This window comes from Amphiura filiformis, chromosome 11, assembly GCF_039555335.1.
Source record: "Amphiura filiformis chromosome 11, Afil_fr2py, whole genome shotgun sequence".
NCBI lineage: Eukaryota > Metazoa > Echinodermata > Ophiuroidea > Amphilepidida > Amphiuridae > Amphiura > Amphiura filiformis.
The window spans coordinates 31,812,096-31,838,979 of record NC_092638.1 but is presented as its reverse complement, the minus strand read 5'-3'; the positions used below and the strand labels follow the sequence as shown (position 1 = coordinate 31,838,979).

General features: G+C 36.0%; 1 protein-coding gene across 1 annotated transcript in view; it reads right to left on the bottom strand.

The window, feature by feature from the left end:
• The window catches only part of LOC140164732 (uncharacterized), a 207,879-nt gene that overhangs the window by 52,203 nt on the left and 128,792 nt on the right, over positions 1-26,884 (bottom strand). Inside the window, 1 exon segment of the mRNA XM_072188088.1 lies at positions 12,710-12,853. Within this exon segment, the coding sequence (XP_072044189.1) occupies positions 12,710-12,853 (144 nt within the window).

The following is a 26,884-nucleotide window of genomic DNA, read 5'->3' as shown; positions in this document are numbered from 1 at the left end:
CTATCAATGTTCATATCATAGAATCAACTTATACTTTACTTCACTTTTCATGTCAAATGTTTTACAGTGCAACCTCTTTATTAAAAAAAATGAACAAAAAAAGCACAATAATTTATTCTCTGTTGTAGTGCACATTAGAATATGACAGTTGCTAGGTCAACTGGCTCACGCTTTCTTTGCTACGAACCACTGATCAAAATGATCACAACACACAGCCTATGACATATCAAAATTCAGAACGGGTGTATGAGCCCAGGCTTGGAGCAGTAACCAATAGTTACTAACATGCACTATGACAGCGAATAGTGCGATACACACAGGAACAGTGCCTAAACAATGCTCCACAAGCCTCAATACACTAACAGGTTTTCGCTGACCAGTCTACAGCCCCAAATTATTCCATGAAACCATTAAGGGATCTGGAATGAGCGTTTATTGCGTTTCGACAGTATTTTTTGTGGGACATGAGAGCACCTCACACCTATCGAATTGCATTCTGAATACGAAGCATGTCTTTCTGATATCAAATAATTTTCATTTTTGAAAATCACAATATAATACAAATTTATGACAAATTATAAAAATTTTATATTTTTCAAATTTTTGATATATAACAGTTCTCGAAGTAAATTATATAAATCTAATGATATATTCTTAAAGTGTATGTAGCAGGGAGGAAAAGCCGACGGTCAATTGAATATTTTGACCTTTCATATTGAAGATATGGATTTTTTTCCCAAAAGATCTAATTTTTTGTATCTTCAATATGAAAGGTCAAAATTTTCAATTGATCGTCGGCTTTTCATCCCACCTACATACACTTTAAAGTATAAATCATCAGATTTATAAAGTTTACTTCGAGTACTGTTAAATATCAAAAATATCAATTTTAATGATTTGCCATAAAATGTGTATTAAATTGCGAATTTCAAAAAATCAAAATTATTTGATATCAGAAGGACATTCTTCGTATTCAGAATGCAATTCGATATGTCTGATGTGCTCTAATGTCCCAAAATAAATACTGTCCAAACGTTCATACCCCTTCCCTTAACACCAACTTCAGGACTTTGCTGCTTACAAGTGTACACCCTAGACATTCCGTAATTGACCTTCGCAGCCTCTACAACGAGACAATAGCAGTAAAATTCCTTATCTACAGGGATTTCAAGCTAACTCAATTTTTCCTCAATAGCGTATATATTATAAGACGTACAACGAATAGCGATATGCACACAATTTATACTTCACTGATTTAATGATACTATTATACAAGAGCGGACATTCATGAGATGTTTTAGCAAGCATTCATCCAGTCAATTCTTGAGATATATCAGAGATCTCCGGATTTAATATGAAAACATAAATTTTACTTCAATTAAAGCACTTCAGGTTTAGTCTTCACGTGGTATTTTAGTACACCACTGGGCATTACAATCATGTAAAAAGTTGAAATTTAAGAAAAATTGATTGCGTCTGCTGTGGAGCAAATCACACATTATAGCTGAAGGCACCAGAAACAAATTTGTTCGATCTTTGGATCGACCTCCGATGATGCTTCGATGCTTGTTATTAATGAACTAACGACTAATTTAACAGAATTAATAGTATATTTATACTTTTCAATATCAATACAGGCGACGATTTATATGTTATCAGATTTAATAATGGTCAATTGATTAATTTGATAAATAATAAGGATCGAACAAGCATTGATGGAACTAATTTGTTTCTATTGCCTTAAGTATACTTAAATAATACATCAAAACTAATAAGAGCCTGATGACTGATTCTGACATTAAACTTTTCCCAAAATCTATTATACTTTCTATTTATGCAGTTTGTCATTTATGATATATTGCTTTTTTCCTTACTTTAGAATATCTATTTTGGAGCTAATGCACTTCAATAGTTCAAGATGGATGACATTAATTAATTGTTCTGAGAATAAGCACTTAAAAAATTTATATAATTCTTCTAAGAAGAAGCACTTAACGTTAGTTATTCTCAAACACATGAGAACATTCCTGCAATCTAAGTCGTGTGATACAACATGGTTCAGCATGCTGTGCTTCGACGCGGTACGAGTGGGGGCCTTATATTTGTTATGTGAACCAATCGGAGGTGCATAGCAAAAATGCGAATGCTGGACCCAATAATGTTGGTCGTGACATATGTGAAAAAGATATTATATACTCTGTGAGTATGAAACAAAGAACAACATTAAAAGGATCATCAGACTTACTTTAGATTCAGTCACATAATCTTTCTGAGAAAAATCTATTTTGATACTGCTTTGAATGCTTATTTTTATCGCAATGTTTCATCCCATCAGAGTTAGATTTTGATATAAATATTCACACAATGCATTATCTGCTCACAAAGGCTTTATCTGATATCGGGGTTGGCGCGATTTAAATCAATTGATTTAAATCACGATTTAAATCACGATTTAAATCAAATGATTTTTTTTTAAATCACTGATTTAAATCAACTTTTTCACTTTTTACCGTTTTTGATAAATTTAAGTTAATTTCTATCTTGAATTGCCTGTTTTACTTTATTTGTAATGCTTCTACACCTTTTAGATACAACAAAATACCTCTATGATGTCATTTTATCTATTGCTAAATCACACGTCCAGTGGCGGCATCAGAAATTTTTAAAGAGGGTCTGCCACAGCTACCCCTCCCCTGGATTTCAGAGGGTCAAGAATCATCAAACTTCCGCAAAATTGCTGTGAAAATTGTTTGACTTAAACCAGTTTTTTATTGTGCGGCAACTACAAGGGGGCAAGATCTCGAGCAGCATTCTCTCCTCCTATAGTGCTGCCACTGCATAAGCCAAAAACTGACTATGAAATGAGCACATTTATTTTCCACTCATTTTATGGTTATATATTGTAATGCACACATTCATAACCAAATTTGTCAATACCCATTAACATTTTGTAGAAAATTAACACCGGAAAATAACATGAGAGGCTGAGATGCACACACAGGCAGCATCATCATTGTGTAACAATGTAACTTTGCGAATTGTGGTCACCTAGCGAAAATCAAATTTCAAAACTCGTTATAATGCTATCTTCAGTAGACAGGACATTATTTCTACTTCAAAATCAGGACACCAAACACATCTCAACCCAATTAGGCCAAAAAAATAATTGTTGTGTTACCCTCAACCGTCCGACCCTAAATCCTGAAAAATCAGGGTCGCATTTTTTTTGTTTTTTTTGAATGATGATTTTTACAGATTTGTTCAATTAAAATTAATATTTTATTGAAAGACTAGTCTTTAATTGATGTCTAACAGGTATCCAGAAGTCAAAATTGACAAATGTCCTATAATTGAAGAAGCATTTCTTAATATTTGAGGGATTTTTAAAACTGATGGCTTAAAAAAAAAGAAAAAAAAAAAAAGAAATCCGACCGTCCGCCCCAAAATTCCCATTTTCCCACTTGAGGGCAACACAACAATATAGTTTTTTTTGGCCTTATTGCTCTACAAATATATACAACTTAAGAATATCTATTTTGGAGCTAATGTGCTTCAAATAGCTCAAGATGGATGACAATATATCATTGTTCTGAGAATAAGCACCAATTTTAGTTAGTTATTTTTATCCTTGAAATTAGCACATTTGTTTCTCCCTGCACTCAGTATAATGTACACATCTATAACCAAATTTGTCAATACCCCAAGAAATGATCATTTTGTGGAAAATTAATACCGCAACTGAAATAATTCTGTCACTCATTTCCCCGATCTGATTGCCACTGTGAGGACTTGGTTTCCTGGTATTCATCCTCCACGAAGCTGAACAAACAAGTGATAAAATGTTAATACCTGGGACGAGTTCATCTTTGATACCATAAGTGGCACTGATCCGCTGACACTAATACGATAAAGCAGCACGTATCAGGCAAATGTCATCACTGCTTTGAGAGGATAAGGTCTGATAATGATGAGGCAACGATGATGCTATTATACCGTATGACGGTTTCTAACTGCAGGCATGTGACAAACAATGGACCATACCCCCTATTGGAAGGCATGACCTTAATCTTCACCACAGGGAGTGTGAATTTCAAATGGGGTTATCTGATGGGTGAATCTCATTCAAATCTACAATCCTGCGTGAGAGATTCTTTGCATTTTTTTTGAATGGGTGAATTTAATTTAAATCTATACCTCTGCATGAGAGATTCTTTGTATATATATTTCGAGAGCCTCAGGAAATACAGGGTGTCCCAATAAAAAATTACACTTAACACAAGCCATAGCATATAGGCCCACTGGTACAGCCCATTCCCTAAATAAAGTTCGTTATTTTATGAAGTTATCGGTGATAACTGATCCTCTGACACTAATACGATAAAGCAGCACGTATCAGGCAAATGTCATCACTGCTTTGAGAGGATAAGGTCTGATAATGATGAGGCAACGATGATGCTATTATAACGTATGACAGTTTCTAACTGCAGGCATGTGACAAACAATGGGCCATTCCATTTAAAATCCAAATACCCCCTATTGGAAGGCATGACCTTAATCTTCACCACAGGGAGTGTGAATTTCAAATGGAGTTATCTGAATGGGTGAATCTCATTCAAATCTACAATCCTGCGTGAGAGATTCTTTGCATTTTTTTTGAATGGGTGAATTTAATTTAAATCTATACCTCTGCATGAGAGATTCTTTGTATATATATTTCGAGAGCCTCAGGAAATACAGGGTGTCCCAATAAAAATTACACTTAACACAAGCCATAGCATATAGGCCCACTGGTACAGCCCATTCCCTAAATAAAGTTCGTTATTTTATGAAGTTATCGGTGATAACTGATCCTCTGACACTTACGATAAAGCAGCACGTATCAGGCAAATGTCATCACTGCTTTGAGAGGATAAGGTCTGATAATGATGAGGCAACGATGATGCTATATAGCGTGTGACGGTTTGTAACTGCAGGCATGTGACAAACAATGGGTCATTCCATTTAAAATCCAAATACCCCCTATTGGAAGACGTGACCTAAATCTTCACCACAGGGAGTGTGAATTTCAAATGGGGTTATCTGAATGGGTGAATCTCATTCAAATCTACAATCCTGCGTGAGAGATTCTTTGCATTTTGAGAGTCTCTTAGGAAAATACACAATGTGTTGGGGCTGGTGTAGTGTGTGTTAGGTGTGTTGGGTGCATAGGTGTGAGGTGTTTGGGCATTGTAAACATCAGCAAGCGAGGATACACATAATAGGCTAAAAAACTTACATTTCAAAGCCCATGGCTGTTTCACAAATGAATGTGGAATGTTGTTTTTTTAATTTTTGAAAACTTAATTTTGAATCAAGATGGCATTTTTGAGTGTTCAAAAGTACTCGGCATAAAAAATTCTGGTTGATTTGCTCCTTTGAAGTATAAATATCAATTGTTTTAAACCTAAACAATGAGAGTATTGTTGCGAGTATTCCAAATATGTCTAAGAATTTCCTGATTTTACAGCAAAAGACTAAAAATGAAAAAAAAAAAAATGAATTTGCCATTTCAGCTGACATGGACGCGCCAAGAAAACAAACGGGCGCTGCGGCTTTGAGACATGTTTGAGACAAACATACATACATACAAAAACACAGACCAAGAGACACAGGTATAGATAGACACACAACATGACGGACTATTTCACAGACAGGCAGCATCATTATGTAATACATTGTAACTTTGCAAGTTGTGTTCACCTAGCAAATATCAAATTTCAAAACTCGTTATAATGCTATCTTCAGTAGACAGGATATTATTCCTACTTCAAAATCAGGACACCAAATGCATCTCAACCCAATTATTGTTCATTCTATAAATATATACAACTTGCTGCCTGATATGACAACCCTTATAATGTTGAGAATCAGACTTTTGCGTGATTCATGACAGCAAAAAACGCACCAGTGTTCTCTAAAAAATGCTCAAAAATATGATAAGGTTAAAAATAAGATGTACAACATCACACTACCGGTTTATTTACAAAGTTTGACTTACTTCCGGTTCAATTTGGGGGTTGAAAATTCAAAATGGCCACACACAAGTCACCACGCATTTTCATGATTCATCAGTACATACGGGACAAAATTGCATCCATAAATTCATTTTGATGAAAAAATATTATTTAGTTAGTTCTTCAAATAACAACTCTTCTATAATATTGACTTTCAACCTGGATGTGAGACATATTTTGCCAAATTTTTGGTCCATTTTAAGCTTAACCTGGGATTGAAGAAGAATGTAATTTAGACATTAAAAAAAAACCACAATTTTTCGGAGCAAATTACATGATTGCGCAAAAGTACTATCCTTACACTATTGTTCGACTCAAAAATTTCAAGCTAGACATATAAAGTAAGCCCATGGTAGTAAGGTGTGATGTTATTAGCGACTTGGCACCATTTTACCATACTTTAATCTTCCTTCAAGTCAGCCTAGGCCCACAGATTAGCAGTCTTAAAGCCAAACGCTATTGACTTTAATGCATAATTAACCAAGTTTACATCTTATTTTAGCTAACTAGATCAACATTTATTTTTTCTGTGTCAAGTTGAATATTTTCATAGACTTGTATGCACTCTGTTTCCCATGGAGAATTTGTAACCAGGAAATTATTTATATGTATTCATTGGGCCTCGGGGTGAGATGAAGTTAATAAAGAAAGTGAGTTACACAGTGACAGAATTCTACTTGAGATTCAAAATACTTGTAGCTCTAGGCCTCCTCCCCAAATCTGTGTTTCTTTCTTTGCCTCGTCATTCCTGTAGTCATTAGGCACTTGTTACAATGAATGTTGTTTTAAGTCAAGATAAATAAACAAGTTGTTTCTGCCATATTGGAGTTAATTAGTGCCCTTCCCTAATTAGCACCCATCGAATATCAGCAGTTGCTATCTACAGTAGATAGCAGAAATGTGATGTTACTATCGAGTATAAGTTGTTGCTATCTACTGTAGATAACATCACTACGCTTTAATACTGTTTTTATTAAAATAAATATCAATTGCTATCAAAAGTATAGAGCATGAATTTATCAAATATCAGGAGTTACTATCTTCAATAGATAGCAGAAAGGTGATATCCATATCAAGCATATAATATATTTTCTCAAAATATCAGGAGCTATCTTAAGAACCATGGAATCAATACTAGGATTGTTTCTACTCATTTTAATGCACTTTTCATGCTGATTCCAAATATGGTCATAAATATGTACATTCTGAATTTTTGAATTTGAATTTTTTTTGTAGAAGTTGTCGTATGTAGTCGTCACCCGCATGGACAGGGTCAATAACTTGTACCTTTTTAGGTGCATACTTTAAGATGAACAAAGAAGTTATTTCGTACTGCCAGCATTTGAACCTCAGATCCCTCGCGTGCCAAGAACAAGATCACTGAGTTGTAGCCACAGGAGTTTCGCTGGCCTGGCCAACAAAACTGTGCATATATGACTTGGGATATCATGTGGGATGCATGCATGTCCAGTAGTTTTCCTCGTTTTAATGATTTTGCAAGATTTTTTGTGGTTAGGGTTAAAATAATATTTAACTAAGATTGAGAGGCGCCAGCATCCACTACTCAAAATATTGGACATGCCTATCGTCTATCACACTGTGGAGGATATAGTAAAAACAAAAATTCATCACGTTTATTCTCTAAATCCTCAACCAGGCAGATCTGTCAAATGTAAACTCTATAAGGCCAATGACACCAAAGAAAACATGCCTGAGCCATCGATCCCACCAAAATCTTGACATATATGTATCCTATTTTTTAGTAAACTAAGAAAATTTGACATCTCGAAATATTACTGATGAAAACCCACACTTTATGAGAAACCATAGACGAGCAATCCAAGCAATATATCCTTGCACAGTACATCAATAACGATCTGAAATCTTGAGTTAAGATTTTACTTCTAACAAAATTTCAGATTTTTTTAAAAAAGTCTTCTGCCATTTCAATAGTGTATACTCGTATCTATTTCCATGTTGGTACTGATTTAAATGCCATGCCTGTCCAACTATGAAATTGTATATATACAGTGTATATATTCTTGCCAAGGAGAGTTCTACAAAACCTTTTATTATGCCAACTACTGTTGAAACTCATGTACGGGTTAAAGAGGCCCCGCAAATCTTACGGTTGAAAAATGATCCACAAGTTGTCTGTACATGAAGCGCATGAATTCTTCATGAAATAGTTCATGGTGGTTAGAGCATGAAAGACTTATCTGATTATGAATGTTAAAGTTACCTTGAGTAATTTAAAATGATTTACTCATGTACATTCTTAAACAGTTTTTTAATTTTCGTTAGTTCTTGCCTGTGTTATATATAAGACAATGTGTTTATTGCATGTATCGTTTGCATTGCGCATATAACATGGTATGCACAGTGATCTTGCGCATCAGCAAGGTGCAATGTTTTGCCGCCGCGATTGAACTTGATCAAAACAGCTCTTCCATGCAAACACGATTTTCCAAGTGATCTGTTTAAAAATGGAAATAAAAGTCTTCTTAAAAATATGAGACCCAGCCGTGTCTCCGTCGCCTGATCAGGCAATAGAGACACAACTGAACCTCAAAACAATACTTTTATTCTCTTGGTGTAAACACTTGTTTGCTTTCCTAATATGACCAATTAAATTGAGGGTAAACAATTTGCACTGCAATTCATGTTCAATGATTTCTCTTCCTACTAAAGTAGCTATAATTAATAGCACAATGTATTTGGATACTAATGTTTTGCACTCGCAAATTGAGTTAAGAGCAGCACTGTAAACATATCAATCTTCTGAATGTCTTATTAAAATTTCAAAGCCAAATCTAGTGAATCAAACCACACTGACTGCTTTATTCTGTAGGGGGTTGTTGCAACACTTAATCACATTCAATATGTATAACGGTTGTTGTTGTCAGAACATAGGCGCATTTTGCAACCACGTTCATGAATTATATATTTCAGATGATACAAAATAAACAAAGAATTTTTGTGAAATCTGCAGGGCTGATATACATGTATTTCTCTCACAAATTGAACATTCATTAGGGTACTAATAAGGGTAGACTAGGTATCGTTGGCCGAAGCAGCCAAAACAAATTGATTTTCATTATCTAAATCAATATATTATTGAAAAATAACACTTTCATGTTTTGCAAAAGTTCATTCTACAAATCATATACTTTGAAAACTTGCTTGATTTATTGTTATTAATGAATTATGTACGTTTTACAAAAGTTGTTGTTTCAACCCTCTTTACAACATAAGTCAAGAACCATAGGACCTACAAAAGTATATCTGTGATCTTTGAATTTTTCTACACACTCGCTATGAAATGAGCAATGCAATTTTTGCCAAAGCTCACTACCATTTGCAAGATGCTGTGAACTACCAAATCGCAATAGTTTAAAATAGTTGCTAACCTTAAATACTCTAGATGATATTAATAATGGGTACAATTCTGGTTTACCCTGCGCACCACATGTTTTAGGGTTAGGGTTAGGGTTAGGATTAGGGTTAGAATTATTACTTGTGTGCAAGATATACCAGCATTATTCTGTTGTTTTTACAATATCTGGAATTTTTCGTCAAATTGGGGGCAGGACTTAAAGGAGAAGCTATACGGCAATAAAGATGCACCCCTCCAAAACTCATCATAACAGCAATTTGCCAGTTTTCTTGACAAGTTGATGTTTAAAAACACAAAAATACACAAATGCCCAACACATAATACTAGAAATTCATCATTGGGTAAGCCACATGACTTGAGTTTTGAGGTGAATATGGTGAAAGGCTGCAAATTATGATTTTCGTATTTTTTGCTCAATTCTGAAAATTGCAAGTTGGATTGTTTACATTTTAGTATAGGAACCTTCACACAACATGAAATCCATATAACTTTGTATCAATTTTCTTAGGTTTGTTACCATGGTTACTGTTTTTGCGCCTTAGTTTTGCCTATAGATCTCCGTTTGTCAACTCTGATTGGATCAGATTAGATTACATAAATGGTACTTCTCATCAAACACTTTAACACTTTTCCCATCTTCGAAGAATAAAACATTACATCAAAAATTGACAGAACTGCATCTCCTTATACAATCGCTCCGCAGTTTAGAATTTTAGATAAAATCAAAGATGATATCAGCAAACAGACCTTTCAAAATATTCATCTAACCATGCTAATTGACCTTTTCGGTAAATCCCGTAATTCTTTGCGGTAAGACCCGAGGTGTCGTCATGCTGATGCGCATATCGTTACTGCTCACTTCACGGCTTTCATATGCGCAGTAATGATGTTCGTTGCATCGGCGTAACATCAAATGACGACATCCCAGGACTAACTGCAAAGAATTATGGGTACATACTGCACTTAATTTAAGATATGATCGTGTACACACTAGACAAAAAAAATTACAAAGTGTGTTTGTTTATCGCGGTTGCTGTGACGATCAATACTATAAATATAATATGGCCTTAAGATGTCAACTGCTACGTATGCAGTTCCCTTACTTCGATGAAGCGTGCGTTCACATTATTGAATTGTTTAATCGAATCGCTTAATTAAAAATAGCCTATTTTCCTTATTTAAAATAAGCGATTTTAATCACCCTATACTTTCTTTTTCAAGTAACATTGGCAACTGGAATTCCAGTAACTGTCAGAAAGCAAACTTGAAAATTCAGACATTTCTTTCAGGCTTTAAGTTTTGAGGAGTGCGAGTGCGATAACACTCCTCCGCACTCCTTCAATAATCATAAGGAGTGCGATTTATCACACTCCTTAATCTTTAAGGATACATCACATTTAAGCATAATCACACTCCTCATTTACAAAATAACACTCCTCACAAGTTTGAGGAGTGCTATTTATCACACTTCTTAATTTTTTTAAACTTAACGCCTGTTCTTTCATTGAAAAAACTACTCTTTTAGTCTTTTCTGATTTCCCTGGGCCTCAGGGAAGAACAGAGTATTGTGTTTTCAACTAGATTCAGTGTCCCAGGTAAAAGAAGAAATAAAACAAACAAACAAACAATATCATTGCTAATGATTTGTCAAAATAAGAGATTTTGCTAGTGTGTATGTTGTCTTTGATAACGATAAAATTGTGTGACATAAATTGATCTAGTTATACATTTGAAAGGAGACAAAAGTAAATATCCAGGCCAATTCAATGAATCTTGATGATACAATTTCACAATGCATGCAAAATAAGTATTGGATAAGAGCTGTTTTTGTTTGTATAAGACACTTCTTAACAGTCATGTATATTCATCGTTTTTATAATAATATAGTAATAGATTTAGTGTCTATGATTTGACAAGGCAAAACCAAAAGAGTGAATTGCTTAACGCTTTTCTCTTCATTTAAGGGTAAGGAAATAATTGATTTGTTTTCCTTCACAACTTGGTTTTGATTTTTATCATGCACTAGAAGCAAGAACTGTAAGTGAAGGAACACTCCCGCAATCACCACATTATGCTTTATAATGTTAGAAAAACAATGATCAAGCACAAATCACATGGTTTTATTTAAAACAAACTCATATTGACCATATAAACTAATCAAAAAATGGCCCAAATTTCACAGGCACTGAAATTGTGGTAATGACGTCCCAGTAACACAATGAAAGCTGACGACAACTAAGCACAAATAACAATGACGTCATTGCCACAGTCAATTTCGGTGCCGGGGAATATCGCTTGTTTTAAATAAAACCATGTGATTTGTGCTTGATAATTGTTTTTCTAACATATATGGCATGATGTTGTGATTGCCGGAGTGTTCCTTTAACCCTAACCCGCCTGAATACTACAAAATACTACTTGATATATGCGCTGTTCGTGCATGCATCCCACGTGGTGTGATGACGCAATCGCCCTAAGTGATATATAGGCACGGTTTCACTTGCCAGCCAAGCCCAAGACCCGCGGCAAAGTGTCGCCGACTGAGTGCTTGGCATGCGAGGGGTCTCGGGTTCGAATCCCACCCAGAGCAAACAACTTCTTTCCTTCTTTTCTCTCTTTATTCTTGCCTTCTTTCCCTTCCCGTCGCCGAAAAGCCCTTAGGGGGTTAGGGTTAGGTTACCACTATCGAAACTCAGTATAGGCTTCCTTAACCCTAACCCGCCTGAATACCACAAAATACTCCTTGATATATGTGCTGTTCGTGCATGCATCCCACGTGGTGTGATGACGCAATCGCCCTAAGTGATATATAGGCACGGTTTCGCTGGCCAGCGAAGCCCAAGACCCGTGGCAAAGTGTCGCCGACTGAGTGCTTGGCATGCGAGGGGTCTCGGGTTCGAATCCCACCCAGAGCAAACAACTTCTTTCCTTCTGTTCTCTCTTAATTCTTTCCTTCTTTCCCTTCCCGTCACCGATAAGCCGGAGCCATACTCTTCTACTTCCTATAATTTGGTTCATTTCAAGTTCGGTAGTGACGTATGTGCGTAATTTGCTCGCCGCAGTATCGAATCGCACGCATAAAGTTAAACATGTTGAGTGTACACGCAAGCGTACAGGGACGACTTGTCGGCACACTTGCGGTGCAACTGGGAAAAGCATTGATGTCACTACGGAACTTGAGGTGAAGCAAATTATAAGAAGATGGGCTACTTTCACGTTTCATTACTATATACTTGTACTTTTGAATGTTAGTACTTACGGTTTGTGTATACAATGGCGAGGAGGGTTGGATTCGGGCTCTGGCGACTCGCTGACGATTGACAATATTCATCAGTTGCAGCGCATCCTTCCCTTTCATTAGCACCACAGGTCTGTCAAGAGGACTGGATCTTTCTCGTTGTAACTGTGATTTTGAAAAAGAAAAAGAAAAATAGAGAGAAACCAAGACGTTATTAATTGATAGTACATATTGTCATATAAGTAGGCCCCGGCAAAAAACACAATTTTTGGAAGTAAAAAACGAGATCCAAAATTTTAAAAAGCGAGAAAAGCGAGATTTTCCCCCCCGAAAAATGGCACAACAAGCTTTAAAAACGCCAGAAAATACGAAAAAAAAAAAAAAAAAAAATAGATAAAAATGTTGCCTGCCCTCTATTGTTCAGATTAGGTCAGTTTAGATTGTATGTAAACAGAACTGCCGATGCGGTGAGTCGAAGAAAAAGTGACAAAAAATTTGACCTTGAATTATGTTTTATAGTCAAAATATTCCATTCCAGTAATTCAATAAATATAATGATATTTGGCCTAAACTTGAACTCATTTGCAATGAAATGTCATTTTTTATTAAGTAAAGCATTGGCTTTTGCACTTGCAATGTGGTTGCAATGCTGTTGAATTCTGCACACTTTTCCCGATGGAGAAGTTCATTTCGTGGAATTCGGTGAACTTTTATGGCATAAAGCAACATTTTTATAGTAAGTATACTGCTTGGGAACTTTCTTAAAAAGCGAGATAATTGGTTAATAGCGAGATTCGCGGCGTGAAAAGCGAGATCTCGTTTTTTGCCGGGCCTTACATATAAGGATTAACACTTGAAGCAGGGCTGTATGGTAGTCAGTGCTTGAAATGAGATGGGCTCTCAGGCCATCAATCCCATGAAAATCTGTTTGGGACTGCTGACACTTGCAGGCCCACAAAATTTGTCACCAAAAGTCAGCAAGAAAGACTCAATGCCGACATCTATCCATATCATTACCTGGTGTTGATTTGCGAGTCTTAAGTCTTACAAAGTGTCACAAATGTAGACCTTTTCGGAAACATTGAAATTCAATAATTAGAGTTCACACCCATGAAAATTGTTGAGGGCCCACAGCCCGGGGCCCACAGGCTTCAAGGGCCAGATGGACCATAAAAGTTTTGGCTTATTTCCACCACTGGTTGCAGTGTGAGAATCACCCATGACTCTTCATGGACTGGACAAAAACGATACAGATGAATCCAAACAGTCAAAGTCTCTGCATCACCCGATAATGAGGGCCGATTGTTCCATGGAGTGCGACAGATAAAACTGATATGCAGTATGCATGTACTGCATGTTTTTACGGTCTTTCACGTAAACGCAAAGACACACGATGCTGTATAGGCATGCAACGCTGGCATGATTGTTAGACATGTCACATGTACGATCAAATTAACGATCGGCCCTTATGAATATGTTGCTACATAGTCTCTATTTATAGTCTATGCTTTGCTTCTCACAAATTATTTAATGGGTGAAAATAAACTTTGATTCGAAAATCTTTTAATGATTACATGTATGAGAATCTTTGCCAAGCAATGTCTATTGTATACCATGCAGTCCCATCGGGCTATTCCTGTTGAAATTCAGACACCCTGTATGGAAGACATGACCTTAATCTCTCAATTCAGATACCCTGTATGGAAGACATGACCTTAATCTCTCACACAGGGGGTGTAGATTTCAAATGGGGTCACCCATTCAGCTAACCCCACTTCAAATTCACACTATGAGTGGAAGATTAAGGTCATGTCTTACAGGGGTGTGAGGGTTTCAACTGGAATGGCCCATAACAGATTATCCTAAACTCATGGATTAAAAACAATCTTACCTATCTGGGTTATTTTAGTATTATGTCACAGGTGATCAATACTTCAAATACTAACGTTTTCCACATTTGGATTTAAACCTTTACATTCTTACATCTGAAACAGCAATTAAAGCTGCCACTTAGCATGTTTACATATAGCTTTGCTCCAAAGACAACCTATTTTCCATCCAATTGAAAGAAAAAATGAAAAAACCATGCCATATGCCCTCTGACACTATAGTAAAGACCGGCCTCCGCTGGCGCGTCGTTCACTGGAGTTTCGCGGTTCGGTGTGTGGGGTAGACCAATATCTCAGGTAGACAGTGATCTTTACTGCATAGTGGTCCTATAGGCCTAATACTTGTTGGTGACTTGCCTATAGTGAAGCTTGCCTTCGGCAAGCTCTGTACAAATACATGTACTGCTGGGTGATGCATGGGAGTGGTATTAATTTTTTACAGAATGGATTGGCCTATACATTTTCTTTACTAATACTAGTCACTTGCTTGGGTTTATTTTACTTGGGATCTCTGGATCTTCCAAGGTACTGCGAGGGCTCTGATCAAGAGCTAGTTTACATATTCCCCCAATAACAACTTGATAATTCTACACAGCAATTAGAATCTTTCTTTGCATATTTTAAAGCTTTCTTAATTTGACACAATAGCATACTGGATACCAGTATTTAATAAAGCTGCCACTTGATTACTAATATGATGACTCGGTTGCAATATTCAAATACAAAGTAAAGACTTTGTCGAGAAATCTATCTACTATCCACGACGACACGATAGTTACTGAGTGGAGAGATAGAGCGTGGAACTACAACTACTTCAGTCACTCAATCGTCGCCAGTTTTCAAACGTATTAACACAATTCTTTGTGAAATTTAATGTTACCGAAATTAATTTTGATGACTAATATCTGTATCTTTCAGAGCAAATTTCGCTAATTTTTAAGAGATTAATCATGCTAACAATTCGCCGATGTATCATTTAAGCAACTTTTTCGGGCGATATACCCATCTTGATCAGCATTGTTTCAAAATTTCCATTGCTTTACTTGGGTGTCATGCTTCACTGATTATCTCCTTATTCTATCATAATGCATCGTCGGTAAATCAGTGGATAGACTTCTCGATCAAAGTAAAGACCAACAGGTTGAAATATACCTTATATAAAGCAGCTTTTATATTTTGCTGATGCAGTATTTCCCTTTGCATACTACAGATTACATAAAAGTGTTAGAATCAGACCTGGCATATTTGCCTATACATCCCAACTGATGAGCTAAAAGCTAGTTAGAGCTAAGACCAATTCCTATCTAACTTTAACTGCTTTATTTTATGGGTTACTAGGTCTCCTCAACACCTGTACCTTAGGCTTATCTTGTGATTATAAGACTTCAAGTAAATGTGTGATTTGTGTTTTAAAAAAAATTTATGCATGTTTTTGCTTCTCATACCAAAATGGCTGGAGCAATACAACTCGAAACTCAATATGATTCACAATTGATCCGACATTGACCTTCATATCTCCTTGTGTTAATGGGCTATTCCATTTAATATCCACACTACCCCCTGTGGAAGATTTCGGAAATATCTGCCACAAGTGGAGTATGAATTTCAAATGGAATGAACACATTAGCAGCTCCATTTGAAACTCTCCCTCCCTCAGTGGAAGATTCAGGTTGAATCTTTCCAGAGGTGTATGAATTTCAAATGGAATGAACACATTAGCAGCTTCATTTGAAACTCTCCCTCCCTCAGTGGAAGATTCAGGTTGAATTTTTTCCAGAGGGTGTATGAAATTTAAATGGAGCTGCCTAATTTGTTTATTCCATTTGAAATTCATATGCCCCTGTGGCAGATATTTCCAAAATCTTCCACAGGGGTAGTGTGATTTTAAATGGAATAGTCCAATATTCTTTGTAAAAAAAAAAAACCTTGCCTAATTATTTGGAAAAAGACGGCACGGTACATGAACTGAGGTTAACGTTATATTCTTTGTGAAAAAGAACTGTGCCTAATTATTAGGAGTAAAGATGGAAAGTACACAAATTGAGGTTACCGTTAGTCCGTCGACTGCTACATACATTAAAACAACCTCAATAAGTTGATACAGTTTCAGTCCATGATATCACTTTAATCCCTAGTTTGTATCTTTACATAGATACCAACCCAACCCATGCCATATATATGTCAACACTTGCCCATCATTTCGGTTTGGAAGAACTGCACGCACCTTTGAAGTTGGATAATGTTCCCGATCCAGTTATGACCGTGGTGTTATTTGAGCCGTGACATTGGTACGCATTCAATTCACATGGTAAATACAACATAGTGTTATTTACCATCTGTTTCTGAGACACTATGTGCCAAAATATTCTCAATTCCAAAGGCTTAGTTCATTAAACTCCGTTCAACAATCATATCTCAAAAATAAAGGGTCATTAACCTCAACTATGTGGAGTATGAGTTTTTGTACCCAATACACTCAAAGGTCATGTACAAGCATATTGAGGTCACCAAACTTTGTCCTCAATGATGAGCATGCTCGGATCCCAGCAAGATCTTTTAAGACTTTTAAAGTCTGACACTCTACCTACTGGAACTCTCTCATCTCTAGGACTAAGTTTGATAAAAGTGTGAGTGTGTAAAAGACTTAAGGGGTCATTTTCTTTGGAAGAGGGGATCATGAATATACTGGGGAGGGGGGGTGGGGTCATAAAAAATTTTACACCAAAAAATGCCAGCCCACTAAGAGTGCACGTTTATAATGTCCTCCTCCTTACATTCAGCAGGGGCAAGCCCTGAGACTCAGGGCAAGCCCAAACAATCTTGGACACCCCTGCATGTATATGGTAGGAAGGGCACATTTCAGTTGTCTACCAATCCAATTTCCCCCCTTCTGTTATGCATACAACAAGTTTTATAATTGAGTTATCCCATTGTTCTGCTCTCATCTGCAGAGAGCAAAGTTGCACATCTACAGTTGTACTTGACAGGGACAACGGATCATTAGGGAAGTTCAATGTCTTTTAGAAAGTACTTTATGTAATAGGAATGTGATGTAGTTGAGCTTGCAGTTGATGCTGGCCATAATAAGACCAAAACAAGTCACTCTCGATGCAAAGTCAATGTTCTCACAAATGTGAAGTGTAGTGGCAGACAGGCATATTGACATTTATCGCTTCTGTTTCATGAGTGACCAAACAGAATGGTCAACTCAACCCTTTCATTTCTTCCTTTTTTTGTTTGCTTATTTACAAGTACATTTTAAAGTGGCTTCATAGCTTTAAGATATGGAGTATGAGGTTTTGCACCTAAATTTCATAAATTTAACACAGAAATTCACATGTATAATCATACACAGATTTTATGTCAAGTTTTGCAGTCACTATGTCATGTGCATCATGATCCACCAGGGAGTTTGTTGAAGGTTGAAAACTTAATTTAAAAGCTCATAAGTTATCTGTGAGAGCTAAATATTATAAAAAATATTTTAACTTTCAAAATTCAGAGTTTTAACTTAAAAGTAGATGCGGATAACCAAGTCAAATTAAGTTCAAATGTCAAAATAATACTGGTCACTGTCCCTTTAACTTCAAGAAACAAGACAAGGTAAAAACCTTCAATGATATTAATAAGAATCAACCACAAATCTGATCACAATATATCGTTTCACACAACTGAAGTATTTTTCAATATTTCCAATTAATCTGATGTTGCCGACTGGAAATGGTTATTGTCACAGGTATTGTCTGAGGTTAATCCTACCTACCAATCAAATGTGTAAATTACACATCGTCAGCTATACAGTCAAATCCAAATGACTTCATTCCTTCAATCTATCAGCTGACTTTGGTTAGCCGCTTCCCAAACAATTGGCTATTCCAGTTGCTATCCATATACATGTACCCCCCTCTGGAAGACAAACCCTTAATCTCCCACATAATTTCAAATAGGGTTACCTGAACGGGTGAGTGCATTTTAAATCTGCCCCCCTTGAAGATTAAGGTCATGACTTATGGGGGTGTAAGGATTTCAACTGGAATAGCCCAATTTTAACATTGATGAATTAGCTCGTTGGAGATCAAAAGAATGCATCAAATTCTTGGCAATCAAAGTCTTTCCCAACTTTCTATTGCACTATTGTTCAAAGTCAGCACGCCTCATCATTTACGAGGCCGACACCGGTGACATACTTCTGAACTTAAATAAGTCTAGATTATTTAACGATATCTTTTTCTTTGTAACTCCTGCATTTCAGGTGCGGAAAGTTGAACAAAATCTGAACAAGTTTAAATTACAAATATTTGATAATTGCATAATGGCAAATTTTATAGGAAGTTTGTCTACTTGTCTTCCACTGTAAAAGTGGAGATTTTCGCTTATTTGATTGTTTTGCGCTTTGCCAATTTTTAACCGTTTCCCTTGTTTTAAAATTGTGACTCTCGGTCTCCTTGACACTGACCTATAAACAAAAAGAATAAATTTGCCCATTTTCACGGTAGAAGCTTTGAACGCAAAAAGCACTGAAATAAATATAGCGTGAGAATTTTCACTTTTACAATAACTGAAAGTCAACATTTTTAAGGCCCTTATGATTTTCACCTTGTACAACCTTGCAGCATTACATTGCAATATTTTCGCATTAAAATGAGATCTTATGTGTGAGAGATGGATGACCTGGATCTACCGTTTCATGCATGCAATACCCATTTAACATAATAAGAACAAGAACTCCACACAATTTGCTATTTTTACACAAACATAGGAGGCTTTTTTCTGTCCACTGTAATTCCTCACATGCTATTTTTCTGCATAAGATCCCGTGATGATGCCTGGATGTTCCAAATCCACCCACAGAAAGCATATTGCACAACATGCTCCCAGTACTAGTACATAATTTATTATTAGAATCTGAAATACAGAAGAGAAACGATAGCCACAGCCCACAGAAATCCACTTGGCTTAATTCTAGCTTAGATAACCATTTCAAGCCACATTAATAATCCAAGAAACTCAATACCTAAATCTGGACACAGCAACTATTATGTCATCTACTACGTAATGCCAAAGTATTTAAGATGCTAGTTCTGAAAAGGACAACTTAATCACTTAAAATCTAGAGCTTAGGTGCTGACAAAACATCAGGCAGTCAGTGTTGCCATCATTTTCAGCCCAAAGGTGCTGCAACCAAAGTGAGTGCAGATGGTGCACATCACACTTGCTTGCAGATGAACAGCACTTAATAACTTTTTTAACGCATGTAGTGTAAACATTGGGGCACGATTCTGATTGGCTGGTTGAATTACATCATGAAAAGCTATGAATCATCAACACCTCATTCACTAAAAATTGCAAACCAAGCCGCATAGCATCGCGTGGCCAGACAGGGATCCAGCCCTTTTTTACACTATAAACAGGTGGAGTGTGTCGATCATTCCAAAAGTGTGCCGTTGTTTTCTGCCATCTTCTGTGTTGGCTCAATTTCCAGTAAAAGGAAAAGATACCCAAAATCCTAAAAAAAAAACACCCAATTGGGTGGATATCACTTGATTGAGTATTCGCCGTCTTAGTGTGACGTTACCAGGTCAATTGGTTCACATTCTCTGTGTTTGGAACCACAATCAAAATGATCACAACACTATGTCATGGGTTGCTTACTGGTATGTATAGGTCTATATTAGAAAACTCAAAATTGCAAATCTATCAACAAGCTAAGTAAGTTATATAACGGCAAAGTGCGAAAAATTACACAGACCAAAATTACCACTTTACAGTAAGTCTGCTTTAAACAACATTATATAAAGCAGATCTGCTGATACATTACCTCAGGGCCAGCTTTTATTTACCACATAAAAATAAACACCACAGTTACACAATACATCAATATATTATGAAATGCTATCTACAGTAGATAGCAGTGATAGTTTGAACTGGCCGTAGTACAAATACTTGGATATTTATTTTCAGTCCTCTCCTAGAAAATGAAATGTAAATACTATTCTGTCGGACCGACATCCGGGTTATCTCTAGTCTCGGGCCCAAACTGCATGTGGCACACGGTTTGTTATGAACAACAGAAACCGGCTGTGAAGGAGGCTACATAGCGATGTTGTTAAAGTGACATTCAATTTCGGAAAAAACGACACTCGACCATGGAATTTAATTTTAAGTTTGTCAGTATATAAACGGTAAATCAAGTAAGTTTCTTACACTCTGAAGACTTAGAAACGGTTGTTTGATTCCACTGACTATTTGCGATCGAAATTTACACAACACCAATGACAGAAATCATCAACAAAAATCGAATCAGGAACTTGTTTTCACGAGTGCATCATCAACCGGAAGTGACGTGGCACGGACCGACAGAATACAACTTGATAGGTTATTTAAAAGCAATGCTAAATTATATAATGATGAAATTCAAACAGGTACTTCAGCCTAGTTCTGTTTTGTTTTCTCTTTTATTTTTGTTTTTTTTTGTTTCTGTTTTTGTTTTGTTTTTATTTATTTCTTTATAGTTAATTTTAAATGTTGATTTATATTATGAATCATCCAGTCGTAGAATCAGATGGTAAATTATGAATAAAATACTGGACTGACCAAAGCTACCATACAACGAACAAAAAAAAAATTAGCCTGAAGGGTATGTATTGTTGGTCGAAGCAGCCAAAAATTTGATTTTCATTATCTAAATCAATAAATTATTGAAAATAACACTTTGATGTTTTGCAAAAGTTCATTCTACAAATCATATACTTTGAAAATTTGCTTTATTTATTGTTGTTAATGAGTTATATACGTTTTACAAAAGTGTTGTTGTTTCGGCACTCTTCACAACATAACTCAAGAACCACAGGACCTACAAAAGTATATCTGTGATATTTCAATTCTTCTACATGCCAGCTATAAAATGATCAATGCAATTTTTGCCAAAGCTTACAACCATTCGCAAGATGCTGTGAACTACCTAATTGCAACAGTTTAAAATAGAAGCTAACCTGAAGTTAGATTTATAAACAGAATCAACAAAAGCAGGTGAGAAAAATTTGTATCCATTTTGTTCATGCACATATACCAGCCATATAACACCAAAACTGAGCCTTTCACTACTAAAGTTTCTATCATTCAAATACACAGCTGACCTTACTCCCAACCCACCAACCAATATACACTACAATAACTCCTAAATCAGACCTCATTTATCACATCAACAAACATAATACTGACCACAAAAAAAGTAATTAAACTATTTGAAAACAAATAATACTGATCTAATCAGCAATGTTGTCCAGTTAATTCTGACATCTGTCTGTGCACAATGCCTGGGTGATAGAGTGAGGATCATTAGCCGACCTTATATCCCGCCCTTTCTTTGCCGAAACCTTTTGTCCCGATAAACAGTGTTTCTATTAGTTTGCTCATTTACTGGTAACTGCCTTTAGCATGAATTCCTTTATGAAGTTTCAGTGACATAGGCTATGGGTTAAGAGTTCAAGTTTGATTTTAATTTATAATGTTAAAGTAATGTTTTAGATGAGTTGGTTGATTAGTTCTATGCACCTGTAATTCTGTACGATTTAAGTGGTAATATAGATACCGTATTGGTTGGTCCGAGTATAGTCCCACCTGTTTTTTAGGTGAACATTTTTCACAATTGGGGTGGGATATACTCAATTTAAAAAAAAAAAAAAAAAAAAAATCGGTTTTGGAGTGTCCCTGGACCTAGACCTGAATGCTAGGATCATTCATGGTTGACATAAAAAAAAAAATTAAAAAAAATTCAAGATATTTTGTATTTTAAATATGAAAATTAAAAATTTTTATTCATGTCATACTCTATTAATGATTTCAAAATGCATTGAATTTGAATGCATTTTGATGATGGTTTTTTTAGGTCAACCATGAATGATCCTAGCATTCAGGTCTAGGTCCAGGGACACTCCAAAACCAAAAAAAAAAACTTTTAATTTTTTTAATTTTTTTTTTAGATCATTTTTGTTTTTTTTTTTTTTTTATAATTTCTAAAATTATAAAAAAAATGGGGGGTGGGACTATACTCGAACGTAGGACTATACTCGGACGAATACGGTAATAGCGACAATTAAGAGACACACAGATGTTCTTGAAATAGGTTCATCAGCTTTGGTACTTTAAATTTAGTTCATTACTTTGTCAAAACTGAGCAAAAACTTGGTTAATGAACCACTGACACTTAAGGATCCACAACATGCTCATCTACCAGGGCACACTTCTTTAACCCCAATGATACATTTGTACATTCATTGAATGACCTTTAAAAATTTGGGTATAAATACTCATACTCTGCAACTTGAGGTCAAATTCTGCACTATGATTGCTTAATTCAGGTTATTGAACTATGCAACTGGGATGAGGCCACTTGTAATGATCCACCAGCTGGCTCCAGAGATATTGTATGTTCCAATATCTGTGCTGGCTCTCACTTCTGTTAGATGTTAGACTCAGTTGCAGTCTCAAGCAGTGAATAATAAATGTGAAGACTCAGATTGTACATTCCTTCATCTCTCTTCATAACAGCTCACTGCCCTCTTTCTGATATAGATTTATTGTCTTATGCATCACAATTGTTTGTCACTTTCTATAACATTTTAGTCACTGTCAATCAATAATTCAGGCCCGTAGCCAGGATTTTTTTTTTTGTTTTTGGGGGTGGAGGGGAAGATGGTTTTGGAAGACTTTCGAAAGTTGAGACGACTTCTCATAATCTAATTCTTCTTTAACTTTAATACTTTCAGCACAGACTTGCTTGTCTTTCATTCCTCTCTTTTGTCTATTGCTCTCTTTGGCTTCTGTGTAGTTTTGGTTGATCCTATTTGTAATTATTTTGTGTACGCTAACCCTAACCCTTAGAATCCAAATCCTAAACTAACCCGAATCCAAACTCTAAAACCCTAATTTCATGTAAAATTACATGAAGGAGTAACCATAGTTTCCGACTAGGCGATTACTTCTACTTTATTCAGCTGAAGCGCATAAAAAATACATTTTACATTAACAAAACATCATTACAAAACCTCTCTCTCTCTCAATTCTACCTATCATTCTCAATCTCATTCTTATCTAAAAACACTATTCATGATGACACATGTTATGCATAATTCATGCCACTCAATGTCAAGTTCATATTCATAACAGTAACAAAACATGTTAATATTCCAGTTAATTTGCACTGTTTGTAATTCCATGATCCAATAAATCCTTACCCTTTTCTAAGCGTAGTTTTCTTATAAAACCACATAAACCTCATCAAATCCTACTGCTAGTCTTAATTTGCTTACATTATTCAATGCTCAAATTATTGCTAATCTTACAGCATTATTCTATCCTCGAGTGCATTATCCCCTCGCATGCATTTTTAATAGGACACTCGTGAAGCTCTTCATTCATTCAATCATTTTACACTTGTAAATCCTAGAAATCAGAGTACACATGCAACAAATAGCAATTCAATCAAAATGGATTGATCAATAAATTAGTACTTAACTGAAAATGTAAAATTGCATCTCAACGTCATTTTGCTGTCAGCCGGTGTGTCAGTAATTTAACATTGACATTTGAATCTTAGGGTGCACACTCAGACACTACTTAAGCTTGTGGATGCAAGAGACCCAAAATATGACATAGCTGCCACATAATAATTTCAACCCCGAAACTAGTGGCGCAAGTATCCCACGCAAGTGTCCCGCATCATGGACTGATTGCATCATCATGCTAACACACACACTGTAACCTTAGCCGGGAAAGAAACATCCTGTGGCGTGCTATTCCCAGTCCAGGGACTGGCTTTTGAGAAGAGCAAGAGCAATACTGCTCTCCTTAAATCTGATATAGGAGAGTGATTTTAGCTCTCCTTAGTTGACCATTCTCTCCTTATACATTCTACTGTAAATGTTCTACACAGCTCTCCTCGAAGGCTCCAGAAGAGCTATTTGAAGCTCTCCTGCAAATTCCAAAAGACAGTCCCTGCAGTCATGTGTCTGGGGCATCCAAGGGGTCTGTGGTTAAACCGTGCCTGAGAAAACAACTATTCTCTAACTTTTTCTTCCTTCTTTTTTCCTTCCATTCTCCCCTTCACCAAAAAGCACCTGGGCACACTTTAAAATAATCCATAATGCTATTTTCCCAACCAAAATGTCAAAACCTTTTGCCTTCTCCAGTTTCCACAACAGGAAAAATGTACAAACACATTGTGCTAACAAAATGAGACAGTACAGGCCCCTGCGTGGACTATTCATTTCAATTCCACTAACAGCAGCCATCACTCTATACTACCTTTTCTTGCATTCTCAATATAATACAGTACACACCTAGCATTGTACAAATTGACAGCAACGATGAGCAATACCTGTAAACTTTGATTAAATTTGTGCTACATCACCGTGCTCTCTCCCTCTCACATGTTGCCTTCTATGCCGTTGTGTCATAACATTGAATTAACCGACGACTTCAGACGATTCATAATTTTGTCATAATGTGTTTGTGTGTGATGAAGGCTAGACCATGTTGATGTTAGAAGCTTGTATGTATATATCGGAGGATTATTTTTAAACAGGGCTGCACGGCCTGAGTTTCCAAACCTAGATTCATTTGTATAGGCTAATTTTACAGAAAATTGGGACTCATTTGCCAAAAAAATATTTTCTGTGTCAAAATTAGATGTTATCCCTTCAATGCATGGATCGCAAGTAGAAATACTCACATCACTTTCAGCACGGTGGCCGAGCGGAACAGGCCCCACTCATAATCGGAAGGTTGCGGGTTCAAGCCCTTGAGTAAGGCACTTTATCTCGATTACTCCTCTCCACCCAGGTGTTTAAACGGGTACTGGCATTCTTAAATGCTGGGAAGGTAACAGACTCGCTGTGGAAGAGGTATAGCGATCCCCCTATATATAACAACATTACATGGAGGAGTCTAGCCTAGAGTCCGAAGTTTACCGTTTACTAAAATCCATTTTCCGTGTTGTAATCCGTGTTGTAAAATTTGCAAATCCGTGTTTCATGAATAAAGCTCAAAATGTATAAAAAACAATATTAATGTCACAACAAAGTGTTCAATATCGCGATCAATATGCTCTGATTGGAATATTCTCACGATAATGGGCCGACTGTTACGATGTTGGAGGGATATAGGGGGCTAATGCCTTGGTAATATACCTTAATTTCTGTATTATTAAAAAGTATTCGACAGACACAACTCATGATTGTTTTAAACATTTATTTCTCTTATCTTTTAACAATTTTTGTCATCATACAAAAATGTCACTTTCCGTGTTGTACCTCAGATTGAGATTCTGTGATTTTTTTCTGTTTTCCGCAAAACGGAAAACTTCGGTCTCTAGTCTAGCCCAATCGCCAATGAAAGAGAGATGGGCACTCCGATCACTGTTTATACAGGGTCGTCTCCTTTACCTTACCTTTACCTTTCAGCTCAGCCAGGTAAAAATCAGAATTTCATTTTTTTCAAGCTATAAATCATTTTATGTGACTGGCACTTCTGGATCCAGGTAACCATAACATTAAAAAGTGCCGCTTCCATGTAATACATTGATGCCTATCAAATCTGGTTTTCCGCAAACATAAATCATATGGATGACAGGTTTTGTATGGTAGATAATGACAACAAAATCATGGAAAAGGAAAAAATATTGGTTTTGGATAAAATCACTGAAGCAAGAACTTATGATAAATTGATATATTCATGAGCTCATGGCACTTTAAAAAAGTATAAGACCTAATTTGAACCTGCAGAGGCTTACTTGCTCAAATAAAAGCAAGCCATTTTATGGAGGCGTTTAATTAATATTTAGCATGTCATGAGAGTAACATTTCACGTGCAAAATAATGCATGCTGCAACCCTGCAATTCATGATAAAGAAATATATATAAATGAGCCGTAGAAAAGTAATGTCTAGAATGTTTTTCTGTGTTTAATTATGAGTTTAGACCAACTTCATGCAAAATAAAATACACTGAAAGAGGATAGATGACAGAAATAATTCGGAAACCCATAGTGGGCTTTCTGAATATTTATTGTCATATTAAAATGACTTCCTATACACTTGCTTAAGTCTCAGTTTCCTTTGGCATGGATCGGGATTGTGACTGTCTTTGGCAAGGCATATTTAAGGCCCAAAAAAAATAATGGTTTGTCTCAAAGCTCACAAGTTGTTTGAAAACAAATGCGAAATGCAATTTTTTTTTCTTATTATTATTCCCGACTTTTTTCATGGCATTTGGAGAAAAAAATCAGATTTTCGCCGAATTTTTCTGGA